General features: G+C 41.2%; 3 protein-coding genes and 1 pseudogene across 8 annotated transcripts in view; 2 read left to right on the top strand and 2 right to left on the bottom strand.

Moving 5' to 3' along the window:
- Positions 1-3650: 3650 nt before the first annotated feature.
- Positions 3651-12564, top strand: THUMPD1 (THUMP domain 1 NAT10 acetyltransferase adaptor). Its single transcript, XM_079946074.1, has 4 exons — positions 3651-5618; positions 7168-7342; positions 8322-8570; positions 9026-12564. Exons 1-4 carry the CDS (start codon positions 5388-5390, stop codon positions 9445-9447), a joined length of 1077 nt encoding a protein of 358 aa, XP_079802200.1. The 5' UTR covers positions 3651-5387; the 3' UTR covers positions 9448-12564.
- Positions 12565-13714: 1150 nt separating this feature from the next.
- On the bottom strand, positions 13715-21338 carry LOC307198500 (acyl-coenzyme A synthetase ACSM4, mitochondrial-like; the record flags this gene model as incomplete). Its single annotated transcript, XM_079945466.1, has 10 exons — positions 13715-13795; positions 14999-15114; positions 15200-15204; positions 15243-15300; positions 15949-16067; positions 17651-17730; positions 18009-18012; positions 18142-18285; positions 20900-21165; positions 21318-21338. 10 exons carry the CDS (start codon positions 21336-21338, stop codon positions 13715-13717), a joined length of 894 nt encoding a protein of 297 aa, XP_079801592.1.
- A 1608-nt stretch (positions 21339-22946) lies between these two features.
- LOC307198499 (14-3-3 protein epsilon-like) lies at positions 22947-26234 on the bottom strand (annotated as a pseudogene). The gene is made up of 2 exons: positions 26182-26234; positions 22947-23793 (listed from the first exon to the last, which is right to left on the bottom strand). The product of its transcript is annotated as a 14-3-3 protein epsilon-like (transcript).
- LOC307198813 (acyl-coenzyme A synthetase ACSM1, mitochondrial) overlaps positions 25253-27895 on the top strand; it is a 48631-nt gene continuing 45988 nt past the window's right edge. For 3 of the 5 annotated variants that reach the window (XM_079946056.1, XM_079946055.1, XM_079946052.1), the window contains exons 1-2: positions 25253-25691; positions 26095-26253. In XM_079946056.1, coding sequence (XP_079802182.1) covers positions 26233-26253 — 21 coding nt within the window. In that variant the 5' untranslated portion in view covers positions 25253-25691; positions 26095-26232. The remainder of the gene's footprint in view (positions 25692-26094; positions 26254-27895) is intronic. The other 2 variants (XM_079946053.1, XM_079946054.1) reach the window with 2 other exon arrangements.

Below are 27895 nucleotides of genomic sequence, written 5' to 3'. Positions count from 1 at the left end.
CTTTTAAAACATGAATTGGTTCATACTACACATACCTCACTTTGACTTTTATCCCCAGTTTCCAATGTATCTTGTAAATCTTTCCATATTCACACACTAAGATATAATAAGGTATCTCTCAGGTCCTGGGAATCAGTAAATGGTGACTGGAGATACTTCAGGGCCAACTGACCAACACAAAAAGCCTGGGCCTTAAACTCAATTCTGGTTTGATAAAAATTACCCTCATCAAACCTTCCAATCAGCAACAGCTACAATGAAACAGCAGCAGCTAACATTTATTGAATATTTTTATCTGAGACTGGCATGAATTAGTCAATACTCACAATGACCTATAAGGTGTATATTATAGCTATTCCCATTTTACAGATGAGGAACACGAAGTTCAGAGCAGTTAACTTTCCCAAGGTCATAAGGCTAGCAAAGTAGTGGAGTTAGTATTTAAACCCAAGACTGTTGGACTTTCAAAGTGTGTTCCCAATCAGTTTGTCTCTCTGTTCATCTGTACACTGAATGCTGTATTCTAATTGACTTCCCTTCAATTAAAAAAAATATTTATTTGGCTGTGCCAGTTCTTAGTTGTGGCATGTGGGATCCTCGTTGTGGCATGCAGGATCTTTAGTTGCAGCACGTGGGATCTTTAGTTGCAGTATGCAGGATCTAATTCCCTGACCAGGGATTGAACCCAGGCCCCCTGCATTGGGAGCATGGAGTCAACTGCTGGACCACCAAGGAAGTTCCAACTTCCCTCCAATTTTTAATTTAAATACAAATTATTCAAACTGAATACTCATGTAGATCATTCTTATTTGGCCTCATCTGTGCTAAAAGATCCTCTATACCCGAGTTACCCTGGGCTCCTAAATATTGGGCTGGCCAAAAAGTTCGTTCAGGGTTTTCCGTAACATTTTACTTTGGCCAACCCAATACATACTATACCTACTCTGAATTTATACTTCTTGCATTAGTGTATTATTCAAGACTAGTGTTATGTATTGGTGGAATGTGCAGTTCATAGTATGATCGGAATTGCAAATGGAAACATTTCTAAGTTATAAAACTGCCTGAGATTCTACCATTAGGGATTCATTCTTAGGAGCATTGATTAAAGTGGAAGTAAGGGGCTTCCCTGGTGGTGCAGTGGTTAAGAATCTGCCTGTCAGCTCCATTTACAATAGCCAGGACATGGAAGCAACCTAAGTGTCCATTAACAGATGAATGGATAAAGAAGATGTGGCACATATATACAATGGAATATTACTCAACCATAAAAAGAAACGAAATTGAGTTATTTGTAGTGAGGTGGATGGACCTAGAGTCTGTCATACAGAGTGAAGTAAGTCAGAAAGAGAAAAACAAATACTGTATGCTAACACATGTATATGGAATCTGAGAAAAAAAAAAAAGGTCATGAAGAACCTAGGGGCAAGACAGGAATAAAGACACAGACCTACTGGAGAATGGACTTGAGGATACGGGGAGGGGGAAGGGTAAGCTGGGACAAAGTGAGAGAGTGGCATGGACATATATACACTACCAAACGTAAAATAGATAGCTAGTGGGAAACAGCCGCATAACACAGGGAGATCAGCTCAGTGCTTCGTGACTACCTAGGGGGGTGGGATAGGGAGGGTGGGAGGGAGGGAGATGCAAGAGATATGGGAACATATGTATATGTATAACTGATTCACTTTGTTATAAAGCAGAAACTAACACACCATTGTAAAGCAATTATACTCCAATAAAGATGTAAAAAAAAAAAAAAGAAAAAGAATCCGCCTGCCAATGCAGGGGACACGGGTTCAAGCCCTGGTCCGGGAAGATCCCACATACCACGGAGCAACTAAGCCCGTGCGCCACAACTACTGAGCCTGCGCTCTAGAACCTGTGAGCCACAACTACTGAGCCCACGTGCCACAACTACTGAGCCTGTGCTCCACAATAGGAAAGGCCACCACAATGAGAAGCACCACGTACCACAGCCAGGAGTAGTCCCCACTCGCTGCAACTAGAGAGAGCCCGTGTGCAGCAACGAAGACCCAATGCAGCCAAAAATAAAAATAAATTAAATAATAAAGTGGAAGTAAGAAGCAGGAGGGGGATCTAGAAATACTCAAAGAAGTAGAACTAAATAATAAAACAACTAAATTTAAATGTAGATTATTAAACAAAATCTCAAATGAGTAGGGAGAAAGTACCCATGAAACGTCAGGAAAAGTTTTAAGAAAGATTCATACATGTATAGGGTATAAAATTGGAGAAGAAAATTGGAGGAAAAAAAAGATTCATTCACTTTTGCCTTTAAGAACCTAGGTCCACAAAATGCAAAATTTGCCTTAGAGAAGCATACCTGTCAAAATTGAGACTCCAGCAATGGTGGGATGAAGCAAACTGGGGGAGGCCAGGATCAGGAGTTTTGAACACCCAGTAGGGCTGAGTGAAGAGACACATAGGAGCAAAGAGCCAGGCCAAATGTGGTTCTCCAGGGATAGACCCAAGTTCACATGCGTTCAAATTTAGGTTCCAGCCTGTGGGATGAGTCTGTTGGACATCTTTCTTAAGTAGCTTGCAGGTGTAACGAAAGTGCAAGTATGACACAAGCGCTGTCAGCTAAGGAGACAAATCCAGTGAAACACCTGGGGTGTCATTCAATCAAATATTGGCAGGAAAAAAAAAATACTGGCAGGAGCCAATTGGCAGAGGTAAGGGCATGTTATGTATTTTATCGTATTTTACTTTGCACTATTTTATTTTTTGATTTATTTCCCTTCTAGCTTCTTTCCTAAAAGGATTAAATTTAACTTTCAATACGTTACACATACAAAAGAAACATTGAAATAAGAGATTAAGAAATAAATAATGAATTTAGGAGACTGGATTGGGGAATGGATACTAGTGCCAAAAAAAAAAAAAAAAACTAGGCTTTGATGAGCCACAACTGTTTTCAAGTCCACATTGGTTGAACAGTAACTGTGAACTTAGCACTTGTCATGCCTGACCTTAATGAATTTTCCCAGTAGCCCATGATGTGGGTATTATCATTTCCATTAAAGTGTTTTTCCATTAAAGTCAATGAAGAAACTTGACTTAGGTAACTTGCTCGGACTTCCACAGCCTGGGCATGGCAGAACTGGGATTTGAACTTGATTTGACTTTAGAATTTGGGCTCTTAAATCTTACATGATACCGACTCTGAAGGTGGCAGGTGTTGAGCAATCAAGTCAGGAGGATACTGGGGTTCAGTATCAGAACATCTATTATCTAAAGATGCTGGGTATCAAGAGAATAAGGCAGGAAACCCTGGATGGATAGCGAGGTCAGAACATGAAGGGTATCTAAGAGTGTGGTGCTCAGGGCCAGAACGGATTCTGTACTGAACATACAAGTATAAGTTAAATGGTAGTAACTTTGAAGGTTAGGAAGATAAAGCAAAAGGAAATTTAGAATGTCTTACACCAACCCCTCACTTGTTGGACTGTAAGCCCTCCTGAATATGTGAAGCAAATAGGTTAGTTAGAATAAAAGGCAAATTCCTCAGAGCACCATTATACACTCCACAAGATGTCAAGTGCCACTTTCTATAATGTCAACATTTCTTCTTTAAAAAACACAAATACAGGAGTCAGAAGAGGGGTTTACAAGGCACATCATAGAGCCCGTAGTGTCCAGTGATAGATATTAGTCCACTGACCATGATTGGTGCCCTAAGGAGGTGAAAGTTCACATAAGCAGAAACTGTGTACAATTGTGTTTCCAGCATTGCCAAGGAAATCTCTCTCTAAATGAAATAATGAAGTCATAGTCATGAAGAAAAAAATGAAAAAGAATAAAGAAAAATCAAGAATAAACACAGGCTGAGTTATTTAGAGCTGGATTAAGGGCCTAGTTCAGAAGAAAGTGGAAGTGTCAATGTAAAGTTGCCACTGGATGAGGGGGAAATTTATATAATTCTGATATCTAGAGTGGGGGTTGGAAGTTTGCATATTTCTCTCACCTAATAGGGTTTCTCCCAATATAGCAAACGTGAAATACAACAGAGTTTGGTTTTCAAGTTTGCCTCCTGATTTGCACCTCCAGCATGTAGGACTCAAATATGCTTAGGGGTCAAACTACATATCTTAACTTTTATCTTATGCTAACTTCTAAGATCCTAACGACAGAGGGTAGTGTATGGGCAACTGAAATTCACCTAGTGAAAGAGAGGTTCTGGGGGAGACCAATGCTGTTTTCCAGCTTCTATGACATGGTTTAATGGGATCAGGACTGGGGCGTACTTTCCCTTTCAACAGCATGAGTCTTAACCTTTTTTGTTTATTGAACATTTTTTGGGTGGAATTCAATTCAAAAACATTTTCGAGCACCTACTATGGGCAAGGCATTATGCTAGGCACTGAGGATGAAAAGAAAAAAGTTTTCCAGCCAGCTCTCTCTATGCCTTCTGACACCACAGCAAGGCCAGTGTAACGAGACTGCCTTTCACAAGCAACTCAGGACCTCCAGAAATATATGCTATGCAGTCTCCACAGATGACACTCTGAAAAGTAAAGGCAGAAGCAAAGATGAAAGAAGAAATGAGATGGTGATAAGATTTTTGGAAATAATGGTAAATCTGGGGTTAGAATCAAAGATTATTGACTCTCAGGTCAGTGCCCCTTTTGCAGATCACCTCCTCTAGGATTCGTAGTAACTGAAATCTGGCAACAACTTTGTACCTGAGGAGTAGTTGGGGCTGAGTGTGGGGACCACTTACTCCTCCTGAACACATTCTTCAAGAGTGGCATCTTTTCAACGATATTTGAAAGACAATATATTAACATGATAGTTGCTGAGACTAGGGATAAACCCCCAGAGAAAGCAGTGTGACAAACCACCATTCTTGGTTGTAAGTCACATAGAAACATATTCTGGCAAATTTAGGCTGAAAAGGAATTTATTGGGAACTTTTGGGAAGCTGACAGAATTATAGGGTAGGCTGGGGGAACAGGTGCCAAGGATGGTTGCGGAATCTAGGAGGCTTGAACCGGCATCAACGTTCTGGAAAGTGCCACTACCGCCACTTTTGGAATGGCTGCAAAGCCGCTGATACTGGACGCGCAAAGCCGCCTCCACCTGCGGCAGGCAGGCCACTTCCCTAGAGAAACACTTTTTTCCGGCGGTGAGGTGAAAGCGAGTGCCTGTCAATCCTGGCGAGGGTCGGGCCTCACGCCACCTCTCGGCAGCCTGCCGCCCACCGGCTTTAGGACCCGGCGGAGCCGGAAATGAGGCTTGGAGGCGGGACTAGGTGAGGTCATCGCGCACACCTGACGTAATCAGCCCGCGCCAGCAAAAGTGAGGGCGCGAGGGCCGTGGAAAAGCCCGTTTCTTGCTTGCCTCAGCTCTCACGTACCATGGCATCCCCCGTGCAGCAGTCTCCTCAGCCTGGCGGCGGGAAGCGCAAAGGCAAGGCTCAGTACGTGCAGGCCAAACGGGCTCGGCGCTGCGATGGCGGCGGGCCCCGGCAGCTGGAGCCCGGGCTACAGGGCATTCTCATCACCTGTAACATGAACGAGCGCAAGTGCGTGGAGGAGGCCTACAGCCTACTCAACGAATACGGAGACGACATGTATGGTCCAGAAAAGGTACCAGCCCCGGGGAGGGCGGGCTTGAGGGAGGAGGGAAGGGTGGCAGGCCGGCTCCCTGTATACGCATGCGCGAGGTTGGCAGCTTGAGTGGCGGTGAGGGGGCGTGTCCTTGCCTCTGTGTCCTCTCCGCCCCCCGGCAAGGTCTCGGCTCCCGACCCCTACCCGGTCTTGTGCTTTAATGTTTGCACTTTGGGCTTTTTTCCCCCATCATTAATCACGGTTGCTCCCATGTATAGATTGCTTCCTGCGGTTCAGGCCTTGTTTCTGAAGCTCTTTCAGAAACATTTACTTCTCATCGTAGCTTTGTGAAGTGTTGCTCACCGGGACACTGAGGTTGAAGTAGGTTAGGTAGGTACTAGCTGGTCCAAGTTCACAAGGGCACACTTCATTCGTCCTTAAGGTTTTTGCCATACCTTACCACCATTTGAACATTATGGCCGTAGTACTGTGTTTGTCCTAAGCAATAACATCTCTAAAATAGTGTTTTTAGTACTTACTAGTGCTAGTTACTTCTCAAATGCATATAAAAATACATTTCAAGAAGTAAGAACTTTTTGAAACAATACCGTATAAAGTCTCATTGTCCCATTTTGGAAATAATTATATTATTGGCTTAGGATTTGGACCAGTACACACATGCACACCCCAAGGAATTAAGTGGAGGAGCATAGTACAGAGGGCATTTAAATTCACGTACTGTCATTTACTAGCTCAGGGGATAGGCATGTTATTAATTCTGCTGAGCTAGGTAAAAAAGAGAATAATGATAGGACTTAAGAAGGTTGGCTAAAATAATTGCATATGGGACTTCCCAGGTGGCGCAGTGGTTGAGAGTCCGCCTGCCGATGCAGGGGACACGGGTTCGTGCCGCGGTCCGGGAAGATCCCACGTGCCGCGGAGTGGCTGAGCTAGTGAGCCATGGCCGCTGAGCCTGTGCGTCCGGAGCCTGTGCTCTGCAACGGGAGAGGCCACAGCAGTGAGAGGCCCGCGTACCGCCAAAAAAAAAAAAAAAATTTCATATGTACATAAAATAACATCCTGGTATACAATAAAATCTCCATAAATGTGTAAAATTACCATTAGTGCCTGATTGGCAATCCCATTAGTGGAGCCGAGTGGGCAACAAGTGCATGTCTTGTCTACACCGACAGCTTGAGCAAGTTCTTGAACTATTTCAGTAGAACAGGAGTAAGGATTTTTAACTTCATAACTATTCGGTTCAGTCTCATGAAAGGAGAGTGTCATATCAGGTGCAGTCATATCTATTGATAGGATTAAGGTCCACCCTGAAATGATGCATCTGACGAGCACATTTCCCTCTGCCCCAGACTGTCAAGATGCTTTAGAAAACATTTTCAAATGATATGTACCACAGTCTGAGTGAACTTCCTTCTTCCTCCACATTTTGGAGGGAATGGTGTCTGAATAAAAAGCTTTATTGTCAATATTGAATCATCTGCCACTGGGGGTTTCACATGAGTAGTTAATTAAGAGCTTTTAACATAAGCTGTTGTGGCATTTCTGCTCATTAATTTTATGCAAACAGTTTGCAGACAAGGATCAGCAACCCTCTGGAAGTGAGGCAGAAGATGATGATGTGGAGGCCGCCTTGAAGAAAGAAGTTGGTGACATTAAGGCATCTACAGAGATGAGGCTGAGAAGATTCCAGTCAGTGGAGAGTGGAGCAAATAATGTCGTCTTCATCAGGACACTTGGGATAGGTGTGTCTGACTAATACGTTTTAAGATGATTGATCCTGTAATATCTGGACACCTGTCTCCGAGAACACTGCCTACAAAATGGCTTGATGGGCATGGCTCAGTTAATCATTTGATTGCATCCTCTCTACACTGTGTTAGCACTAGGCATATGGAGACGTAGAATGGGGTGGTGGACATAGGGCTTAGGAGTAGAAACCTGGCTTTGCCACTTTATCTGTATGTAACTTTAGGCAAAACAAGAATACACGGTTCTGTCTAAAAGGAGCAGCTGCTACTCAACCCCAGGCAGTTTGGAATGGCTCCAGTCATTTGGGAATGTAGTCTTAGGGGAGGCAGATCTTCTGATTTTTCAAAAGAAGTTGGAAATCTGGAGAAGTTTCTAGGTTTTTAAATGTAGCTAACTACTTTAAAAATATTGAAAACACTGAGCAGCCCAAAATAGACTCGTATATAGTCAGGATGCCTCCTGAGTACTACATTATGATCTTGTGCATTCATGGCTCTGGGGCTCCTCTGAGATCTGAAATCTAGACTTCTGTACAAACTTAGCTAATGGATTGATTAAATCTTTTTAAGTGACTTGCAGATTTTTGTTTTGTTTTTGTAAAAAAGCATGTACTATTTAATGTTTATTACTTCGATAGTTGCTGCTGATACAGGAAAACAACAGCATGGTGTTGCCATCAGGTAAATTAGACATCACAAATAAGTTAACTCCAGTGTCTTCAAGAACAATTGTTTTTGATAAAAGCAGAGTTAAAATATGAGATACAGTATTAATACTAGGCACCAAAGAAATATTAATTGGGAAAAATGGTTGGTTAAACTTGTTTAAAATTCATTATGATGATTTTTTCTACTCTACTGTCAATTTATGTCACTGCCAATGAAAATTCATTTTAGAGAGTTTGAAGAGTTTAAAATGAGAACTCTTAAACTTACCTGTTTGTTCTGTGCTGATTTTTTCTTTTTATTTTAGAACCTGAGAAATTGGTGCATCATATTCTCCAAGATATATACAAAACCAAGAAAAAGAAGACTCGGGTTATTCTACGAATGTTACCCATCTCAGGCACATGCAAGGCTTTCTTAGAAGATATGAAAAAATATGCAGAAACATTTTTGGAACCCTGGTTTAAAGCTCCAAACAAAGGGACATTTCAGATTGTATATAAATCTCGAAATAACAGTCACATGAATAGAGAAGAAGTTATCAAAGAATTGGCAGGTATGTTTCTCTTAGTGATTTTACAGAGGTGTGCCACGGTAAATACTTGTTTATAAGATTTCTTTTTTTTTGAGATTTAAGGCTTACATTTTTGAGTGTAGAACAAGTATATTAAAATGCTCTTAAATAATATCAAACCTAACTTTTCAATATGTTGGGTATGAGATTTTTTTTTGGTAGTTAGATACTAAAGTCTTTTCCAAATCAAGATTGAATTTTCTTTGGGGAAAAAAGTGCTGTTGTTAAATGTCTCAGGATTTTATTTGTATTTATTTATTGAAAGCATTCAGGGAATTTGATGGAAGTCCATGTAGAAGAGTAGAATTTGATGAGTGGACTAGTATATACATATTGTTTTAACAAATTCTAAATAGGAGGAGATGAAAGATTGTTTTTGTATCCGCCAAGCTTAAAGGTATCCTTCTTAGCCTGTTTTCCTGTTATTTTTGTTACAGGAATAGTAGGCAGCCTCAATTCGGAAAATAAAGTAGATCTTACCAATCCACAGTACACAGTGGTAGTAGAAATCATTAAAGCTGTCTGTTGCCTGAGTGTTGTGAAAGATTACACGTTGTTCAGAAAATACAATCTCCAGGAGGTGGTGAAGAGTGCCAAGGACTCGTCACAGCTTAATGCAAAGCAGGCAGCGCTAACAGGAAATGGGAAAGAAGCTAAATTGGAATCTGGTGACAAATCAAATCAAAAGGACGCAGCAGAAGGAAAAAATAACCAGCAGGTGGTACCAGAGGATAGTGAGGAGCTGGGTCAGACAGAACCAGTATCTGAGACACATGTGGTGAGCGAGGGGGCCGCTAAACCTGAACTTGGAAGTCAAGTCACAGAAGGATCTGAGTCACATGGAAATGACCTTTCATAGGAAAAGAGATCATTTGGTGTTGGAGGTGGATTTCTCAACTGCGGTCCTGTGAGATGTTGCTGGGATTCTATATAAAATTGTTACTAAAAATATTGTTTTTGAGTTTGTGTGCTGCATAATGCTGTACTCATAATAATTGAGCAGCCCCGTTAATAGCTTTGTTAGAGATCTTTCAGCCCTATATGGCAGTGTGCATTTGGTTGAGCTAGAAGAGGCTATGGATAAGTTGGTGAACACTACTGCACAGAGCGGAGGGTGGCGGGAGGATGATGTTGGCCTCTCCCTCTTGATTACCTTCCCCACTCCCCCACTTCTGCACTGCCAGCTGACTTACGGGAGTGAGCAAGCTCTGTGAATCAAAACTCAGAGGGAAATTTTCATTCTAAGGAAGAAATTTTTGCATTTTGCAGCTCAGCTGTCCCCTGCCACTTTGTTGTAAACATTGCAGAAACATGGGCCATATAGGTTAGAAGTGTATTGTTTTGTGAAGTTTTTGTACCTTTTGTGATTTTCTTGTTTAGTTTTTATGCCCCGCCCGCCTTTTTCTTTGGCTGCTCCGCGAGGCATGTGGGATCTTAGTTCGACAACCAAGGATCGAACCCGTGCTCCCTGCAGTGGAAGCTATGCCCATTTTTATGTTTTCGTAACATTTGTTACAACCAAATCTGATGGTGCATTGCTGCAATTTTTGGAGGCAAGGTGTGAGATAGAAGTGTTCATTCTAGGCATAAAATTACAGATATTTCTGATGAGGTTAGTTATGAAGAATTAGTCTTCTGAGCTATTACAGTATACTAGTGCAGCAAGGCATGCAAATTCTTTACAGTGTAAGCTACTTTACAATGTAAATGGACTTATTCAGGCTGTTCCATTCCATATCCTTTGTGAAATGCAACTTACAAACGGAACATTTGCTTCAGCAGTTGTAACTATAAATCATAGCTCCCTGACAAATAAAGACAATTATTTTAATGGCTTTGGAATATCAAGACAGTAAAGCTTTTGTTCAAAAAAATCATGTTCAGTGAAAAGGTTTAGGAAGCAAATTATGTAGTAGCAGAACTTTTTCCAGGAAAGAAAAATTCACATAGTTGGTAAGAATCTAACAGTACTAACATTAAAATGCTAGGTCAAGAAGCAGGTCAAGAAATTGAAAAGACTTTTCTCTCAATGTAATAAATTGACTTATGTCACATGATACTAAAGAGGTTTTGTTTAAAAGCAGCAGTTGCTGATGAATCAACAGATTTCATGAATATTTGTCATGCTATAGCAAGATTTGTAAATTATGAGGAAATTCAAGGAAACTTTCGCCTGCTAGGAGCCTCCCAAAACAATGGTCAGTATAAATTTAATAGGTCCTCATATCTGAAAAACAACAGTCTGCCATCTGTACTCCTGGTGCCCCATCAGTGGCTGGCTCCATGACAAGTTTTGCCTCATTTTAGTAAAAGAAAATCCTGACGTTGATGTTACAGCACACTGCTTTCTTCACAGAGAAGTGCTGATATTAAAAACTTGGAGATGAAATGAAGAAAGTTTTAAATAATGTTGCAAAAATGGTTAACTTAATTAAAGACCCATTTTATGCAAGAATGTTTAAAAAAAAAAAAAAACTAAAACCTGAACAAAGAGCACATAAATCTCCTACATACAGAAATCCAGTACTTACCAGAGGAAGAGTTCTCTACAGGATATGTGAGTTGAAAGGTGAATTACCAGTAAATTATAAGTACAATAAAATACTAGGCCAGATTTTGCTAAATGCTTTGAAGACGAAGAATGGCTACAGAAACTAGTCTATTTAGAAGACATTTTTTTCATTGCAAGAACAAATGAACAGTTTTCTGCAAGGGCCTGGAGAAAAATGTTTCTTCTTAAAAGTGACAGGAGTCTTAGATTAAAAGAAACTGACTCTTTGGAATAATTATGTTGCATAAGGCACTCTTGAAATGTTCCACAGCCACTTGGGTTTGAGAATGAAGAAAGCAACAAGTCTCAGGTCTTATTTAAACTCCTCTTGCAGAACTGCAAAACCAAATTAAATAACATTTCCCCTCCTTTTCCCAACACTGGTGTGTGACTGGGTGAGGAACCCTTCCCAAAAATCTCAGCCTGGGATTTCTTCACTGAGAGAAGAGGAAGAACTCAGAGTCCTCTTCTGACAGTTCTGGATTTCTGTGAAACAAGAGTATCTTTCAACTTAGTGCTCACACTCATATACATTGAGGATCCCCTTAATTTGAAAGTTTTTTCAAGGGTTCCTCCAGGGTAAAACTGAAAAAAGATGGAAGAGACAGACACCAAAGAGGGCTGCAAAATTAAATGTCCGGATTGAGAATACTAAGGGGTCATGAAATTAGCTTTTGGAGTTGGATTTTATTACGTTTTAACAAGTTCGGAAGTACTGTAAATGTTAAGTCTTCCTGCACCAATGGCTATGTTTGTTTATTGGCTAGTGAACATGGAAATATATTTTTATCCTCCTAGCTAGTGGTCCTGCTGGTAAAACGAAGGATTTTGGAGGAGCAAAGAGAATAGAAAGGGCCTTGCTGATGCAGATGAGGCTGGAACTTCCTTATATATCTTTAGATATTTAGAATGTTAACTCTTAATAAGTTGAAGTTATCTTGAAAGGATGATAGGAGCATTGTAACTATCATTGGGGGAACACGGATGATAGGATTTTGGTGCCTTCATCAGACTTTTTCCAAGACAAAGATACTTTTATTTTGATAGTACAAGACTCTGGGAATAAAATTGGCTGTGTGCTTATAGAACGTACAACCCTGTGGAACTGGGTTCCTTTTATTTTGTGAAAGCTGCTACTCTACAGAAGGATTTTGATTTAGTAGTTTGTTTTTAATCCTCTTTTGTATTTATTTTTATCAATATTTGGTAAGACCTTAGTGTGACAAAAGCTATTCTTCCCCAAATGTAAGGTAGTACGGTGTTCTGTTGGAATCTGAATTCAGTCATTGAAAAATTTGTTTTCAGGTTTACTAACTGTTTATTTTCACTGACATCTGAGCATGTTATTCTATAAATGACAAGATTCCAGGGTGGGAATTGAGTGCTTTTTGTCCTTTTAATTTTTATTTAAAAAAATTATGTCAGGGCTTCACCTGGTGGCACAGTGGTTGAGAGTCTGCCTGCCGATGCAGGGGACACGGGTTCGTGCCCCGGTCCAGGAAGATCCCACATGCCGCGGAGCAGCTGGGCCCGTGAGCCATGGCCGCTGAGCCTGCGCATCCGGAGCCTGTGCTCCGCAACGGGAGAGGCCACAACAGTGAGAGGCCCGCGTACCGCAAAAAAAAAAAAAAAAAATTATGTCAGTTAAACTCCAGTGTTGTGGTTTAGTAAAACTTGTTTTGCTCTGTGGAGGAAAGAGTGTTAAATTTGATATTTTAAAACATGTTTCCCTTTAGTTAAACATGGTTTCTAAATGTTATTTTTACTTGTATTTTGCTTTTGGTATGGCCAGATATTCAGCTTGTTTTTCAGTTTCTGATGTTTTCAGAAAAATCAAAATAAATCTGTTCCCTAAAGACTGGTGTTCTCTATCTCTCCTTTTTCTTTCTGCCTCTTAGTAAATCTCTTGCCTTATTGTCATAAAGTAGATGTATCATAAAAGATGTTTTTATGTCAAATTATGTATCAAAAGTCATGTACATTGTCCAAAAAGTAAAGATACAAAAATTTATTAATTGCTCTTGAATAACTAAAAACTCTTAAGCGTTTTGTATCTTATTCAAGCATTAGATATTTTACAGTGAGTTTGCTTCAAAATGTATAGTACAGTACTTAATTAAGTTCATTTAATTGGCTTTTGAATTCTGTACATTCCTCACTTTAACAGTAATATTTTAATTCACCTTAAAGAATTAGTAGCATATAAAGATTTTAAGCAGGAGAAATTCTGTCTTGAGCATTTCTGTTAGAATAGTTCTAATCTTTATTTTGAATTAATCAGGTAGTAGATAAATTCATTGTCTATTGTGCTTTTCTAATTAATCATTTGAGCCCTGCTGTTTTAAACACTACAAGTTGTTGTTTGGTCAGCGTAACAATTTTCTTCCCAAATATTTTTAGATTTTTACTTATTTATTTTTTGGCAAAGTACAAAACAAAAATTCAGTTGAATTTTTCAACCAGGAAAAATCTTAAGCATTTTAAGAGAGTAGTCACTGAATTATCAGGAAACAAGGACTAAAAGAAAGCAGCCCTGTTAACTACTTAATAACACAGTGTTCTTGTCAGGCTATGTTCAGCCCCATTCATGGTCTCTTAAAACGTTGCGTTTGATTTTCCCAGTGATCATCTTTGGGAGTTCTTTAACAAATTCCACCTAATCAACGGAAAAACATATTATGAGACACTTGATTCCATTTTTACTCTCCCAACTGTCAGTATAATAGGGGAGAGCTTTCATGAAACTCTATTGAGTTTCAGGGTCTGGGTGTTGTCTTAACTGAAGCTAATTGGATGTCTTGGTCACCAGAAACTGTTCCACTTATATATAAAGATGACAATGGAGCTCCATCATACTGGTTTTTAGTGCAAATTCACCTGTATGCTTTGACAGAAGAACAATCCCTTTATTCTATTGCTTTCCTCCAGTTCGAACCAGACCTGGGTCTCTACTGCCCCAGTGAAATGGAGGCCACAACTAAATGCAAAGAGAAACATCAAGTTAATTCTTGGCTTTTGACCTTTTAAGAGCTGGGTCCTGGAGGTTACCAAGGAGATTTTTAGAGATAATTTTGAGTTTATACAATTTTCCCCTTATGCCCTGACTTGACAGTAAACTATTTTTGTTCTCCCTCAGGATATGACTACTGTATTTTAAAATGTCCTCAAACATTTCTGAAAAGCAACTAGTCACTAATTTAGTGAATTGAATGGAGAAAATGTAACTAGTTCTTAGGTTGAAATTAACTACATTTTAGCTGAAATGATGCCAGTGGAAATGGAATTCTCATGTAGAGGATCAGTCAGTATCAACTAATAGGATTCTAGGACTAGAAGGAAATTGCAGTGCCATCTGTGTGTCTTTATACAGAATTATGCTTAAATCCCTCCTTTGAAGAAGAAGGTTTCAGGAAAGATTCCACAGTTTCTTTGGATAATATCTTCATCCGGAGCCTTAAATTTGGTCACTTGATACTTAAAGGCACATGCTTTGAATTTATGAGTGTGTAATGGCCCAAGAGTAGTATGATAGATAAGTTAGGTGCTGTCTTTAAAAACAATTTGCTGTCTTAAAAAAACAATTTTTTTTCCTCATATAGAATGGGACTGATTAGTCTGATAAGGATCCTTAGTATTTACTTAGTATTGCAGAGTTGACCAAAGATTCTAGTTCTTCAAACATTTGTAGTGTCCTAATATAAAATATTTTAAAGCAAAATTCTTAGGGCTAAAGTTGAAACAGTTGTCTTCTACTTATATAATGAGTTACTATAAAGTCAAAAGCTAATAAAATCTATATACTTACTAGTTTAGATCCTTATTTGGTAACACACACTTAACTTTTGCGCACAATACTTGCCTTTCTTGGATATTTGTAAGGTGCAGTTGATTTTTTTACATGATCCTGAAGTTCAAGAGTTAATTTCTCTGGGTTGGATGATTTAAAGGGTGCAGATAAGACAACAAAAGCTTTCACTACCTGCAGGAAAAAAAATCAATTTATATTGATAGATTTGCTTTTCAGACACATCAAGAATTTGGACCAATGCTGAACACTAACTGGTTCTTTATTGAACCAGTTAGATATTACCCACCCGGACTACCCTTTCCCCACTGAGCCTGGTTTAATTTCTTGCCCTTTCTGATTGGCACAAATTATTCCTTATTAAGAGGACATGTTTTATATAACTATGTAAAATTTCATTTTCTGTAGCTATATCATGACAATGAAATCCAAGACGCAGCTTTGACTGATTTTCCCAGTATTCAGTCTCATCTTCTGAAATATATTATCTGAGACTAGTGGTTCTCAAACTCGAGTGTGCATCAGAGCCACCTGGAGCATTGTTAAAACACAGATGGCTGGGCCCCATCCCAGTTTCTCATTTGTAGGTCAGGGAAGGGGCAGGGTATTAGAATTTGTATTTCTGCCAAATTCCTGCGTGCTACTGATGCTGCTGGTTTGAGGACCACACTTTGAAAATCACTCCTTTTGACTAAGAGTGCCATTAAGTGCACCTTGTAACTCCCCACTGGGGCTCTCTGGGGTCCTTCCCAGTGCACTGGAAAGATGAGCTACTCAATTCTGAACCTCTTCAACCCCTAACACCTCTGAGACTTATCCTGTGTGAGGAGGAGGCAGGAACACCAAGTAATAATAATTCCCCTTCAATCAAACGTAATTGGGCAATTTAGAAGTTTTGGGAAACACCATCACAATTTAGAGCATGGTGGGAGCACTTCAGGGGCTCAGCTGGCAGTCTTGGGGTTGAAGGGTTAAACTTAAGCTTTGTCCATTAAACATACCACCTGTCTGTCCGTAGCCCTCATACAGCATTAGCCCAGTTTGCACTTTCCACTGTTCCAGCACCTCTGGATTGAGTGGCTCCCCTCCCATCAGGCAATGCGGAAGCTTCTTGAATTTACATCTGAAGAGAGAGTTGCATGGGGTCTTTGGGGAGAGAAGTATGAGTGGCTTTCATTGCCAGATAACTAGGACATTAGCAACAAGCAAAGAGCTAGGAGAGGCAAGTCTTAGGAAAGTTCATTCAGTGAATATTTGTTGAGCACCTACTCTCTAACCAGACATTGTTCTAGGCACGTGGGGCATGTTATGATTAAAACAAAGATTCCTGGTGGAGTTTACACTTTAGCAGGTTATTCAAGAGAGGAAAAGGTTGGAGAAAATGCTAATAAGGATATTAAGCACTTATTATGAGCCAAGAAACATGGCAGCTAATATTAATTGAACATTTTTTATGTTCCAAGGGCTTTTAGAGCACTCTCATAATCTTCACAAACCCTATTTTTTAAATGAAGACATTGAGGCTGAAAAAAGTTAAAGAACTCTTCCAAGGCCTCCCAAATAATAAAGAACAGAGTTGAATAATCTGTACTCTGCACTTATCACTTGTCAAGTATCTCACTCACCACGCATGCTGCCGACATTGAATTCTTACCAGAACCTCGTGAGGTAGCTCTTAACTATCTCTTATGGATGGAGGTAAGGCAGGCTTAGCAAGGTCCACTGTTAGAAAGTAGCAGAGCCCTGCCTGTTTGACTTTGGAGGTTGAGCTTTTAACCAGTGTCTTACTACTCAGCTGCCCAACAGGACTCAGGTGAGAAAGCTTGGAACAGCCCGACCGATACAGTGAGCCCCAAAATGGGTATTAGGGTTTGGTAGGACATGAATTGTGTCTATTCCAAATAGAATAGCCCTTGAATTAATCTTGAAGTGTGAGCAAGATGTTCACATTCTGAGGGCCACAAGGAGTTGATCAGGAAAAGAGAAGATTCCTATCTGCTTTATTCTGTTTCTCATAGAATTCTCCCTCCTAGATGTCTACACCTTGGGGAAACAAAGGATGTCCTTTTTCTGTTTGTTTTGTTTTGGCTTTGAAGCATCCACGTTTAGGGGAGAAAGGGGTGACTGTGATGACTTAAATTGTTTCTCTCTTCCTTTCTCTTATGTATTGAATTCATATTAGTTAAATAAATATACTTCGTAACTTCACCTAATGTTCAGGTGATTTGGCTAAGTTGAATATAAGCTTCAAGTCATAAGACTTTATTAACTTCAAGACAGTATAAATGTAGTTGTGGGTTCTTTTAGGGTGGGGGTGATGGGAGTGCTGGGATTGTAGAGCTCTGGTTGTCTCTGGAAAAATGTTCAGTTGCCCTTAGAGGCTTTCCCAGGGATTCTTAAACTGGGGATGCGGGGGGTGGGTTGCCCCCCAGGAGACTCTAGGCAATGTCTGGAGACATTTTTGGTCATCATCACTGGTGGAAAGGGAAGTGCTACTGGTATATAGTAGGTAGAGGCCAGGTAGAATGCTGCTCAACATGCTACAAAGCACAGGACAGCACTCCATGACACAGAATTATTTGGTTCAAAATGTCAGTAGTGGCGAGACTGAGAAACTCTGGGCTATCCTGTGCCGAAAAGGGGAGATCTGTGATGCTGGATTATAACTTTTGTTTGTGGTTCAAGTGGAGATTTCTGCCCAAATACCTCTTAAGGTCTTTTAGCACAAGCATCCAGTACACAGTGGGAGCGCTGCACAGGGTCGTGATGGGATAAGTGGTAAGCGGCTGGATGATGGAGAAAGACACAGATGTCAGCAGTGGTTAATTAAACGTCATGACTGGAGGTGATGTCTACAACCTCTTATTCTCATCCATTAACATGTGCTCATCTCATGGTCATTCAGTAAGAAAGAAAATACAGTAATATGATAGTTTTAGGCCTTTCTGGGTGGGTAAATTTACTTGGCAAAAAGGAGAAGGAGCCAGACATGCTGCTGTGGGGATTGAATCAAGGTCAGTTCCTAAGTTCTTGCTTGATCAGTTGGTTAGATGGTATCATTTACTGAGCTAAGACATTAAGAGTTCTATTTTGTAGATGTTTCACTGGAGATATCTAAGTAGAGGTGCCAACTAGGCAATTGGATACACATGTTGGTAGTTCAGGGGAGAATTAAAAAAAACAGTTTTCCTGCCTACCTTCCACAGAGGGTGTACCCAATTCTGAGGCTGCTCTGAGAGTGCTGGACCATCTTGGGAGAGCCTCTGGTCCCACTGGCGAAATAAATGGCCATTGGTTCTTGAATTCCTGTCTCCACACAGCTGTGCTCTGCAGAGGTGGTCCTGCAAAGTATGGGCCCCAAGATGGTGGCTGAACATGGCAGACCAGTCTAGCTCTGATATTTCTTCTATGGTATTTTTGGAGTTATGACACTCCAAAGTTGTTGGTTTGAAGTGGGGATTCCCTTTATCTTGAAAAATACTCCCCAAATGTGTAAATTTCAATGTGAAATTCATGTGAGTTCAAAGTCCTCTGTCTTCTGTGAATTTTGTGGCATCTTTAAGGTTTCTTGGGGACTCAGCTGAATGTTGCAGAGTTGTTTAGGATAGGGGTCTTAGAAGTGGGGGAACTTGCTACCCAGGGGATGTGCAAGACAACTGGTATGGAGAAGAAAATAGGAGAACTTCAAATTATATGTATTTTAGAATTCATTCTTTAAAATGTTTATTTTTGATATTTGTGTGATGCACAAAAGTACACGAATATAATTTATAAATAAATAAACATGTATTAGGGGAGTGTGGTAAAAAATATTTTACTGAGGGATGTGCATATTCAATCTGAATAATACTACCTTAGGGAATTACTACACTGCTGAATGACTATTAACTTGAGAATAATCATACTAGTAATCATAATTACTATAATTCTTACAGAGTGATTACTCTGTGCCAGGCATTATGCTAAAAACGTCACATGCTTCATCACATTTGATTCTTCTACAACTCAGTTGTGTAGATACTATGCTATCCCTATTTTACGGATAAGTTACAGAATTTTAGAGATGTTACTTGACTTATCCAAAGGTACTCAGTTTATGAAAGACACAAGCAGCATTCTCTGGCAAGGCCTTGGGAGAGAATTTTGGGATTGATCAATAGGATTTGGTTTACATTAACTAGTAGGATAAAATTTTATTCCAACAAAGGAAACTGCCTTCCTTCAACAGAGTTTAGATGGCTTCCTTTTATAAGCTTCTCTGGAAGAATTTTTTTTTAAATGTAAGCTACTTAACAGCTCTTTGAAGGATAATACTATTAATTAACATTTTACTCCCTTTTTTTACAGTTTAGGAAGGACTTTCTCACATATTAGCTTATTTTATCCTCAAAACAACACGATATATGTGCAGTATAATTATCTCCATTCTACATATGAGGAAACCTGAGGTTAAGTGATCTGTTTGTTCATTCATTCCTCAGTAAGTATTTCTTAAGCACCAACTAAATGTAGGAACTGGGGATAGAGTGATCAATCAAACAGACAAACAGTGCCTTTGCCTTCTGGGAGGTTACAATTTAGGACAGGGGTTGGCAAATTTTTTTCTGTAAAGATCTAGACAGTAAATATCTTAGGCTTTGAGGGTCATAGAGTCTCTGCTGTAGCTACTCAACTCTGCTCTTGTAAGATGAGAGCAGCCATAGACAATGTGTACTCAAATGGGTGTGGCTGTGTTCCAATAAAACTTTATTTATAAAAGTGAGTACCGGGCTTCCCTGGTGGCACAGTGGTTGAGAGTCCACCTGCCGATGTGGGGGAAAACAGGTTCGTGCCTCGGTCTGGGAAGATCCCACATGCCGCAGAGCGGCTGGGTCCGTGAGCCATGGCCACTGAGCCTGCGCGTCCGGAGCCTGTGCTCTGCAACGGGAGAGGCCACAGCGGTGAGAGGCCCGCGTACCGCAAAAACAAAACAAAACAAAAAAGTGAGTACCAAGCCAGAATTGGCTCATGGGCCCTAATTTGTCAACCCCTACTGTAGAGGAGAAAAATAGACAGTAAATAAAGGAACAAATGAATGGATATGATATTTGGATAGTGATGAGTACCATGAAGAAAACAACAGGATGTGATAGAGTGGCTTGGAACTCTACTCTAGACAGGTTGGTCATGGACACCCTCACTGAGGATAAAACGTTAGAGTTGAAATCTGACAGGAAGGCGTCAACTGTGAAAAGGACTAAGGAAGAGCATTCCAGATGGAAGAAACAGCAGGTGCAAAGGCCCTGAGATGGGCCATGTTCCAGGAATAAAATGGTGACCAGAGGGAGTCAAGGCAGTGAGAGTGTTGGGAGTTAGGCAAGAGCCAAGCCAGGCAGGATACTCATCTCAGGCCCTGGTAGGAAGCATAGAAATGGAAGCAGAGCTACATCCCTTCCTTCTGTCCTTAAACACGTAAAAAAAAAAAAAAAATTATTTATTTATTTTTGGCTGTGTTGGGTCTTTGTTGCTGCGTGCGGGCTTTCTCTACTTGCAGCGAGCAGGGGCTACCCTTCGTTGCAGTGCATGGGCTTCTCACTGCGGTGACTTCTCTTGTTGCGGAGCACGGGCGCTAGGCATGGGGGCTTCAGTAGTTGTAGCATGTCGCTCAGTAGTTGTGGCTCGTGGGCTCTAGAGCACAGGCTCAGGAGTTGTGGTGCACAGACTTAGTTGCTCTGCGGCATGTGGGATCTTCCCGGAACAGGGCTTGAACCCATGTCCCCTGCATTGGGAGGCGGATTCTTAACCACTGCGCCACAAGGGAAGTCCCTTAAACACCTTTTATTAGGTGATTCTTTCCTGGGAAGAAGCCTAGATCAACCCATAGTATGCTGAGTCCTTGGAATCAAGGAGACTCTGAGATGTAGTTGTGACTGGTGTTATTCCTGGCACTGCAGATGAGGCAGGGAAAATACTCACTGAAATAACTCTTGGAAGCTGAGCCACCGATTCTGGCTGTGTGGAGACAACAGGAATTTGGTCTTCAAGCCGGGACACTCTGAAACAATGGACTCCACTGCTGGGATCACCTCCTCACTGACTACAGTGCACCTGGCTTTGGTTGCTTGCAGCCAATGGAGGATGTCTTTTGCTGTCAGCTGGGTTGTTCCTGGTGTGAAGACAAGCCCCGGGAAAGAGGGAGGGCCCTGAGTAGACTGTGGACTGTGGAAACTTGGACTTCGTGCCTGGGTGGCAAGGAGCTATGAAATCTAGCCTTCAGCTACCCTTGCCTTGGTCCCCAGGGACATCCCAGAGGACCCTGATCCCTGGGAGATCCTTAGAGCACTGGCTTCAGAGTCTGACAGTCCCTGGATCTGATCCTGTCCTTGCCACTTACTAGCTTTGTGACCTTGAGCATCTTACTTGATCTTTCTGTGTGTTCCTTTCCTTCTCTGTAAAATGGGGAAAATAATAGTGTCTGGTATAAAGTAGGCATTATAATGGTGGCCTATTATTATGTATCATTTTTGTGGAACATTTGAGTCATTATTATGTAACACTTAAATAGCATTTTACAGGTTATATCACACTTCATGAACATCATCTCATTCAATCCTCTGAATCAGTGGTCTCCAAAGTGAGTTTGGCAAGAGAATCCACTGGGGATGAGAGAAGAAATAAGAATTAAAAAAAAAATTATTTGAGATATTAGAATTCTGTTTATGGCTTTACCTCATTTTCGTATGTATTTTATAATATACATACTATATTAGCAGAGTAGAACAACTTAAATAACTATATCCAGATGGGAGTATATGTGTCCCAAATATTTTTATTGATAGACTGTGTAACCATAAAAGCTTGGAGACCACTGTTCTAAGCAACCATGTAGGTCCATGTAGTTGTTGCCATTTGATGGAATATGAGATTGGGTCGTAGCTGGCAAGTGGCAGAGTCAGCCCTCAAACCTGGGTCTCCCCGGTGGTCTGGCATCATCAAAGTTCGCCTACACTACTTCGGCAATGCTTAATTTATCCCACCTTCTCACTTCATTCTAAACACTGGCCTGAGATGGGCCTGATTTTAAAGTACTAGTTCCTTATGAGAAGAACATATATGGCAGAATTAGATGAAAAACAGAGGGAAGACGGTTTGCACTTTCTAAAGCAAATCAATGGAAAGAAAGTGGAATGTATGTAAAGCATTACAAACCGCCACTACCATTTATTGAGTACTTGATAAGTGCCTGCTGTCTCACTTAAAATTAATCCCAGCGTGTAGACGACAACCAGCCCAAGGGTTGCAAAGTGAGTAAGTGGCAGAACCAAGATTCAAAGATACACTTCCCAGACTCCAAAGACCTGTGTCATATACCAGACTCCTTATTTCTTGGTGAGTTTCCTAAAGTCAGCTAAATAGGGAGATGTGGAATTGAATTCCTAGGAAGGAAACTTTAATTACTGCATATATTTTATTTTATTTATTTATTTATTTTGCGGTACACGGGCCTTTCACTGTTGTGGCCTCTCCCGTTGCGGAGCACAGGCTCCGGACACACAGGCTCAGCGGCCATGGCTCACAGGCCCAGCCACTCCGCGGCATGTGGGATCTTCCCAGACCGGGACACGAACCCGTGTCCCCTGCATCGGCAGGCAGACTCTCAACCAGTGTGCCACCAGGGAAGCCCTACTGCATATATTTTAAAAACTCTTACATGTCATCCCCTCTTGAGAAAATGAATAAATATGTGATGATAAGGAAGTTAATCAAGAAAACATCTCTTATCATTCACTCAATATAAAAATATAAGATTATTTATTTTGCAAACCGCTTGTTCTTAGTGGCTCAGAAATTATTAGTACTCTTGGTGGATTTGTGATGTGAATGTATTCAATGGATAGGTTGGGGGTCAAGAGGACTAGTAATATCCACAGAAATTCACTCTTGCCTTTAAGAACTTTTGAAAACTGTTAAAAAACAAAAAACAGCAGGGCAGGAACCTAAATTCTGAGACCAAAGGTAAAAGTCAGATTTGGTGGTTCTCAGTGACAATGGGGGAATTTCCAAGAGGGGTGAAATGGTGCAGGGTGGTCAGAGGTGGTTTCTCTTGTTGGCTTCTGTGTCTCACTGATTTTTCATCTTCCACATCCTGCAGCACTTCTTTCTCCTGCTCTTCACCATCACCCTTCATGTCTGAAGTCCATAGTGTCAGATTATCACATAACGATTGCATGATACGTGTAGAGTCCTTGTAGCTTTCTTCAATCAGTGTATCCAGTTCTGCAGCTGCAGCATCAAAAGCTGCTTTTGCCAACCCGCAGGCATGGTCGGGGGAATTAAGAATTTCATAATAGAATACAGAAAAATTGAGAGCAAGACCTAAGTGAATGGGATGTGTTGGAAGTTCTGCCATTGCAATATCACTAGCAGCTTTGTAAGCCACTAGGCTGTTCTCTGCAGCCTCCTTCCTGTCGTCTCCTGTGGCAAATTCAGCCAGATACCTGCGGTAGTCCTCTTTGATTTTATAATTAGAAAACCTTGCCCAGAATGTCCAGAAAACAGATTAACTTCAGCTCAGTCTCAACCATTTGCCAATATTCTCCCATCATTTTAGTTTGTCTTCTCCTCCCTTTTTTTTTTCTTTCTGTTCAATGCTGCTGATTATTCCCCAGGAAGCTCTCCTAGGTCCAATCACATTTTTATATGCAACAGATAGGAGGTTTCTTTCTTCAGTTGTCAACTCCACATCCATCCCTGCTGCTTTCTTCATTGATTCCACCATTGTGTTGTGTCGCCCAGCCTGCTCGGCTAGCTTCACATGGTGCACCTCCCAATCATCCACAGCGGCGGCGGCTCCCGCGGGGTCTGCGGGCCTTGGATGGAAGGGGATAGCTTCTCCGACACTCTCCCACAATTTCTTTTATTTTGTTTGATTGTTTCCTTGGCTTTTCCTTGTTTTTTTCACGGCCCTCTTCACTAGAAAGGAGCTCTTTGGGTAGGGACATTTTGTCAATTACCATTTACTTCCCAGAACCAAAATAAGATCTGGAACATATTTGGTCAATGAGCGAATGCATGAATGAGTGAACACAGGGACGTGTATTCATTTTGTTACTCTCAGTGAAACATTTGTACCAGTGATTCCTGAACAATTGTGGGTCACATTTTCCTTGAGAGTAGTGTGGACATAAACACACGTGACTGTGCTGCAGACAGCATCAAATGCTCTATTTTCCTTATGAAAAATTGCACCTCAACCCATTAGCCTTAAATTGTCCAGGCTTCTTAGGCCAGAACATATGCATGCCTTTAAATGCTTTTGGGAAAAGGTGCGTGTGAAGTCGACTCAGCCCACAGAATACTTTTAACCCTGCAAAACAAAGGAAGCCTTTCCACTGCTCCTTGAGGGAGCCTACAGACTGGTTGAGACCCACAACCAAAATTATTTTAGAATAAGGTCCATACTGCTCTCTCTGACACCAGCAACATGCACCAGGGTATTGGGTTGCTATCCTCATGCCCACCGCCAATCTGGGGATGGTAGGTGGTCAGTTTGAAACACCACAGCCTTCTCTTACATCAAAGCAGCAAATTCTTGCTTTACCAAGTCTTCCTCTGGTTGTGAAGTGATGGAAGTTATTATTTGAAGGTAATAAAATTGGTTACTTGTGGGACTGATGGAAGTTATTTCATCCATCTGCCATCTCTAAAGCACTTTTCATGGAAAACAGCAGCCAAGGATACACGCAGTAAGTTAACAACAGGTATGTAGCTTCCTCTAGGTTTGCATTCTGACCCTGTCATGTGTATGTCACCAAATGCCAACTTTTAAAATAAGCTCTCACAATCAAGATGGTGATGCTAGAGAAATTGTCTGGTATAAACTGAATTTCACATATTTAAAAATGACCAGAAATGCTTTTTTTTAAATGAAGAAGATGAAAGAGAAATGGAAAACTAGTGTAAAGAATGTGAAAATTTGGTTTCACCGAAATATTTTCATGGTTAAACACAATCATCTGCCGTTTAGCATGTGTAAGTAGTAGTCTGTATTTATGCGGCCAGTGCTTACAGCAGTACAAATTATGCAAATACATGCATAAATTCTACGCTTCATTCAACACTCAAAAACCCCAAAGACTGGGCTTCCCTGGTGGCGCAGTGGTTGAGAGTCCGCCTGCTGATGCAGGGGACATGGGTTCGTGCCCCGGTCCGGGAGGATCCCACATGCTGTGGAGTGGCTGGGCCCGTGAGCCCTGGCCGCTGAGCCTGCGCGTCCGGAACCTGTACTCCGCGACGAGAGAGGCCACAGCGGTGAGAGGCCCGCGTACCGCAAAACAAAACAAAACAAAAAAAACCCCCAAAGATTTCTTTGTTTTCCAGTCCCTGGGTAAGACACGGCCTGGTAGAGGAAAGTCTTTGTTGGAGCGGTGCACCAGCTGAGTGACCACCTCGCTGAGAATTTCCCAGGACGTTCCCAGAACGGCCAGGAGGGGGCGCGCGGTCACGGCTAACGGGCACGGGGCGGTTTCCCTCCATGCAGTGCGCAGCGAAAGCCGGCAGGGGACGGGCGCACGTGTCTTCGCAGACCAAAGGCGCCTCAGGGCAGGGCGGGCCCGGTTCCCGCCCCACGGCCTCTGGCGGTGCTTCTGCAGTGAGAACCGCAGCTCCTTTTCCAAAGGTTCCGTGTCTGAAGGAGCGACTGCGGAGGCCCTGGACCAACCGCCGTGCGTAGAAACCTTCCTCAGCTGGCTGAGCGCTGAGCGGGGAGGTTTGTGCGGCTTCCCCGGGACCCTTGCGTGTTCCGCGCTGTTCCTGGTGTTTTATTCTTTATTTTCTTTAAGAATGTTTGAACAAGGCTTATTTTTTTACTTTTTTTTTTTTTTTTTGCGGTACGCAGGCCTCTCACTGCTGTGGCCTCTCGCGTTGCGGAGCACAGGCTCCAGACGCGCAGGCTCAGCGGCCATGGCTCACGTGCCCAGCCGCTCCGCGGCATGTGGGATCTTCCCGGACCGGGGCACGAACCCATGTCCCCTGCATCGGCAGGCGGACTCTCAACCACTGCGCCACCAGGGAAGCCCTGAACAAGGCTTATTGACTGAAGTATCCGTTGGTTGAGGGCTTGACGACTCTAAATCGGAGCTGCAGTGGCTTGTTTCCTTGTTTCTGTACAGATTCCAGGATGTTTCCAGGGAGAAATCCCAGCACGAGCTCAGAGGAAGGGGAGATTCCGTTGAATGGGACGTGAACACACTCAATACTCAATATCGGGACCTTCGAGGAGAATGAGCTGAGGACCCGCTTTCCGAGTCATGTTGGAACCAGAACTCCAGGTAAAAGGCGGAAACGCACTCCAGTGCATACATGCTTTCACTAATTTTTAATGGCTCAAGTTTTCCAACAGCGTTGAAGTAGCTGAAAACTATGGAGAACCTGACAAGTAAGTGTAATAAAACTTACGTTATTTTAAACTTAAATATTTCATATATACCCAAGCAGAATTTATTATAATTTTACTTTACTGTCTTTATTAAAAGCAAGGTCACTAATGTTTTAAGAATATACTTGTTAGCTTGTCTCCTTTTCAGTTGAGAGACTTTGCTGTGTTTTATAATTTTTCATGCTATGACGATCTTAAATAATTTTGAATGATTTCAGCTTACTAAAACCTCATACACAGGACCCCACTGTTACTTATTGTTAATTAAATGATCAAGACCACATTACAATTGGTTAATATGGCACTAAGCAAAATCTGTGCATGAGTTTTAGAAGCAGCAGCATGATGGTGTTTTTAAATATGTGAACATTGATGCTTACCTTCATACATTTCCAATTTCTATATTTTTCTTTTTTGCGTATTTTCTTTTTTTTGGTTAAATTAATTTTTATTTATTTTTGGCTGCGTTGGGTCTTCGTTGCAGTGCGCGGGCCTCTCATTGCAGTGGCTTCTCTTGTTGTGAAGCATGGGATCTAGGCACGTGGGCTTCAGTAGTTGCAGCACGTGGGCTCAGTAGTTGTGGCTCAGAGCGCAGGCTCAGTAGTTGTGGCGCACGGGCTTAGTTGCTCCGCAGTATGTGGGATCTTCCTGGACCAGGGCTCGAACCCGTGTTCCCTGCATTGGCAGGCGGATTCTTAACCACTGTGCCACCGGGGAAGTCCCTCTTTCTTGCGTATTTTCTAATTCAGATATTATATTCATATGTCTTCCTACATTTTACATTCATCACCCATACATTCAAGGCTTGTTTCATTTGCTGTAAGAAAGGAGATAGGCCTTGTACTGAGCATGTGGCTTTATTTAATATCAGAATTGGTTTTTATATATCTTTATTAACTTTCAACTGAGTTGAAAATATCATCCTGTAATGACAAGTTATTATCTATAATATATATAATCTAATCTCATTGCATCAGGATGATTTGATTTCATCATAGTGTATTTCTTCATTTGATATTTATGTGTATGTACTTATTGAATATATGTATATTAGACATGAGACTATCCCACCAGTTCATCGAATTTGAAAAAGGAGAGGTATTTTTTCTTCTTATATTCTCAATATTTTCCGGGTCTAACCTAACTTCCTAGTAACATTTAAAATTCCTTTTGAATTTTATTACATAAATAAGGGCCATATCTCCATCCATCATTAGCTATATGGTTGTGTATCAGCAGTATAATAACCTATAATTCCTCTTAACTCAGAAACATTCTGAGCTTTCAGTATACTCTTATGATCTCCTAAGAAGTAAATTAGTTATTGCATTAAACTTATCAAAATCTAAGTCACTTAGATAAAATATTCTTTTATTCTTTAAATTGATTTTATCACTTGCTGGAAAACATCATCTAGTAAATTATGAATTTGAATAATTCTTTTAAACCCTTCTGTTTTAGAAAAGACCATGGTGTGAAACTGTATCTTTGGGGTAACCAATTCTACTTATGTTCTGTCAGTGAGCCAAAGATGG

Source organism: Stenella coeruleoalba (assembly GCF_951394435.1).
Source record: "Stenella coeruleoalba genome assembly, chromosome: 15".
Taxonomy (NCBI): Eukaryota; Metazoa; Chordata; class Mammalia; order Artiodactyla; family Delphinidae; genus Stenella; species Stenella coeruleoalba.
This window is presented reverse-complemented; position numbering and strand designations above follow the sequence as displayed.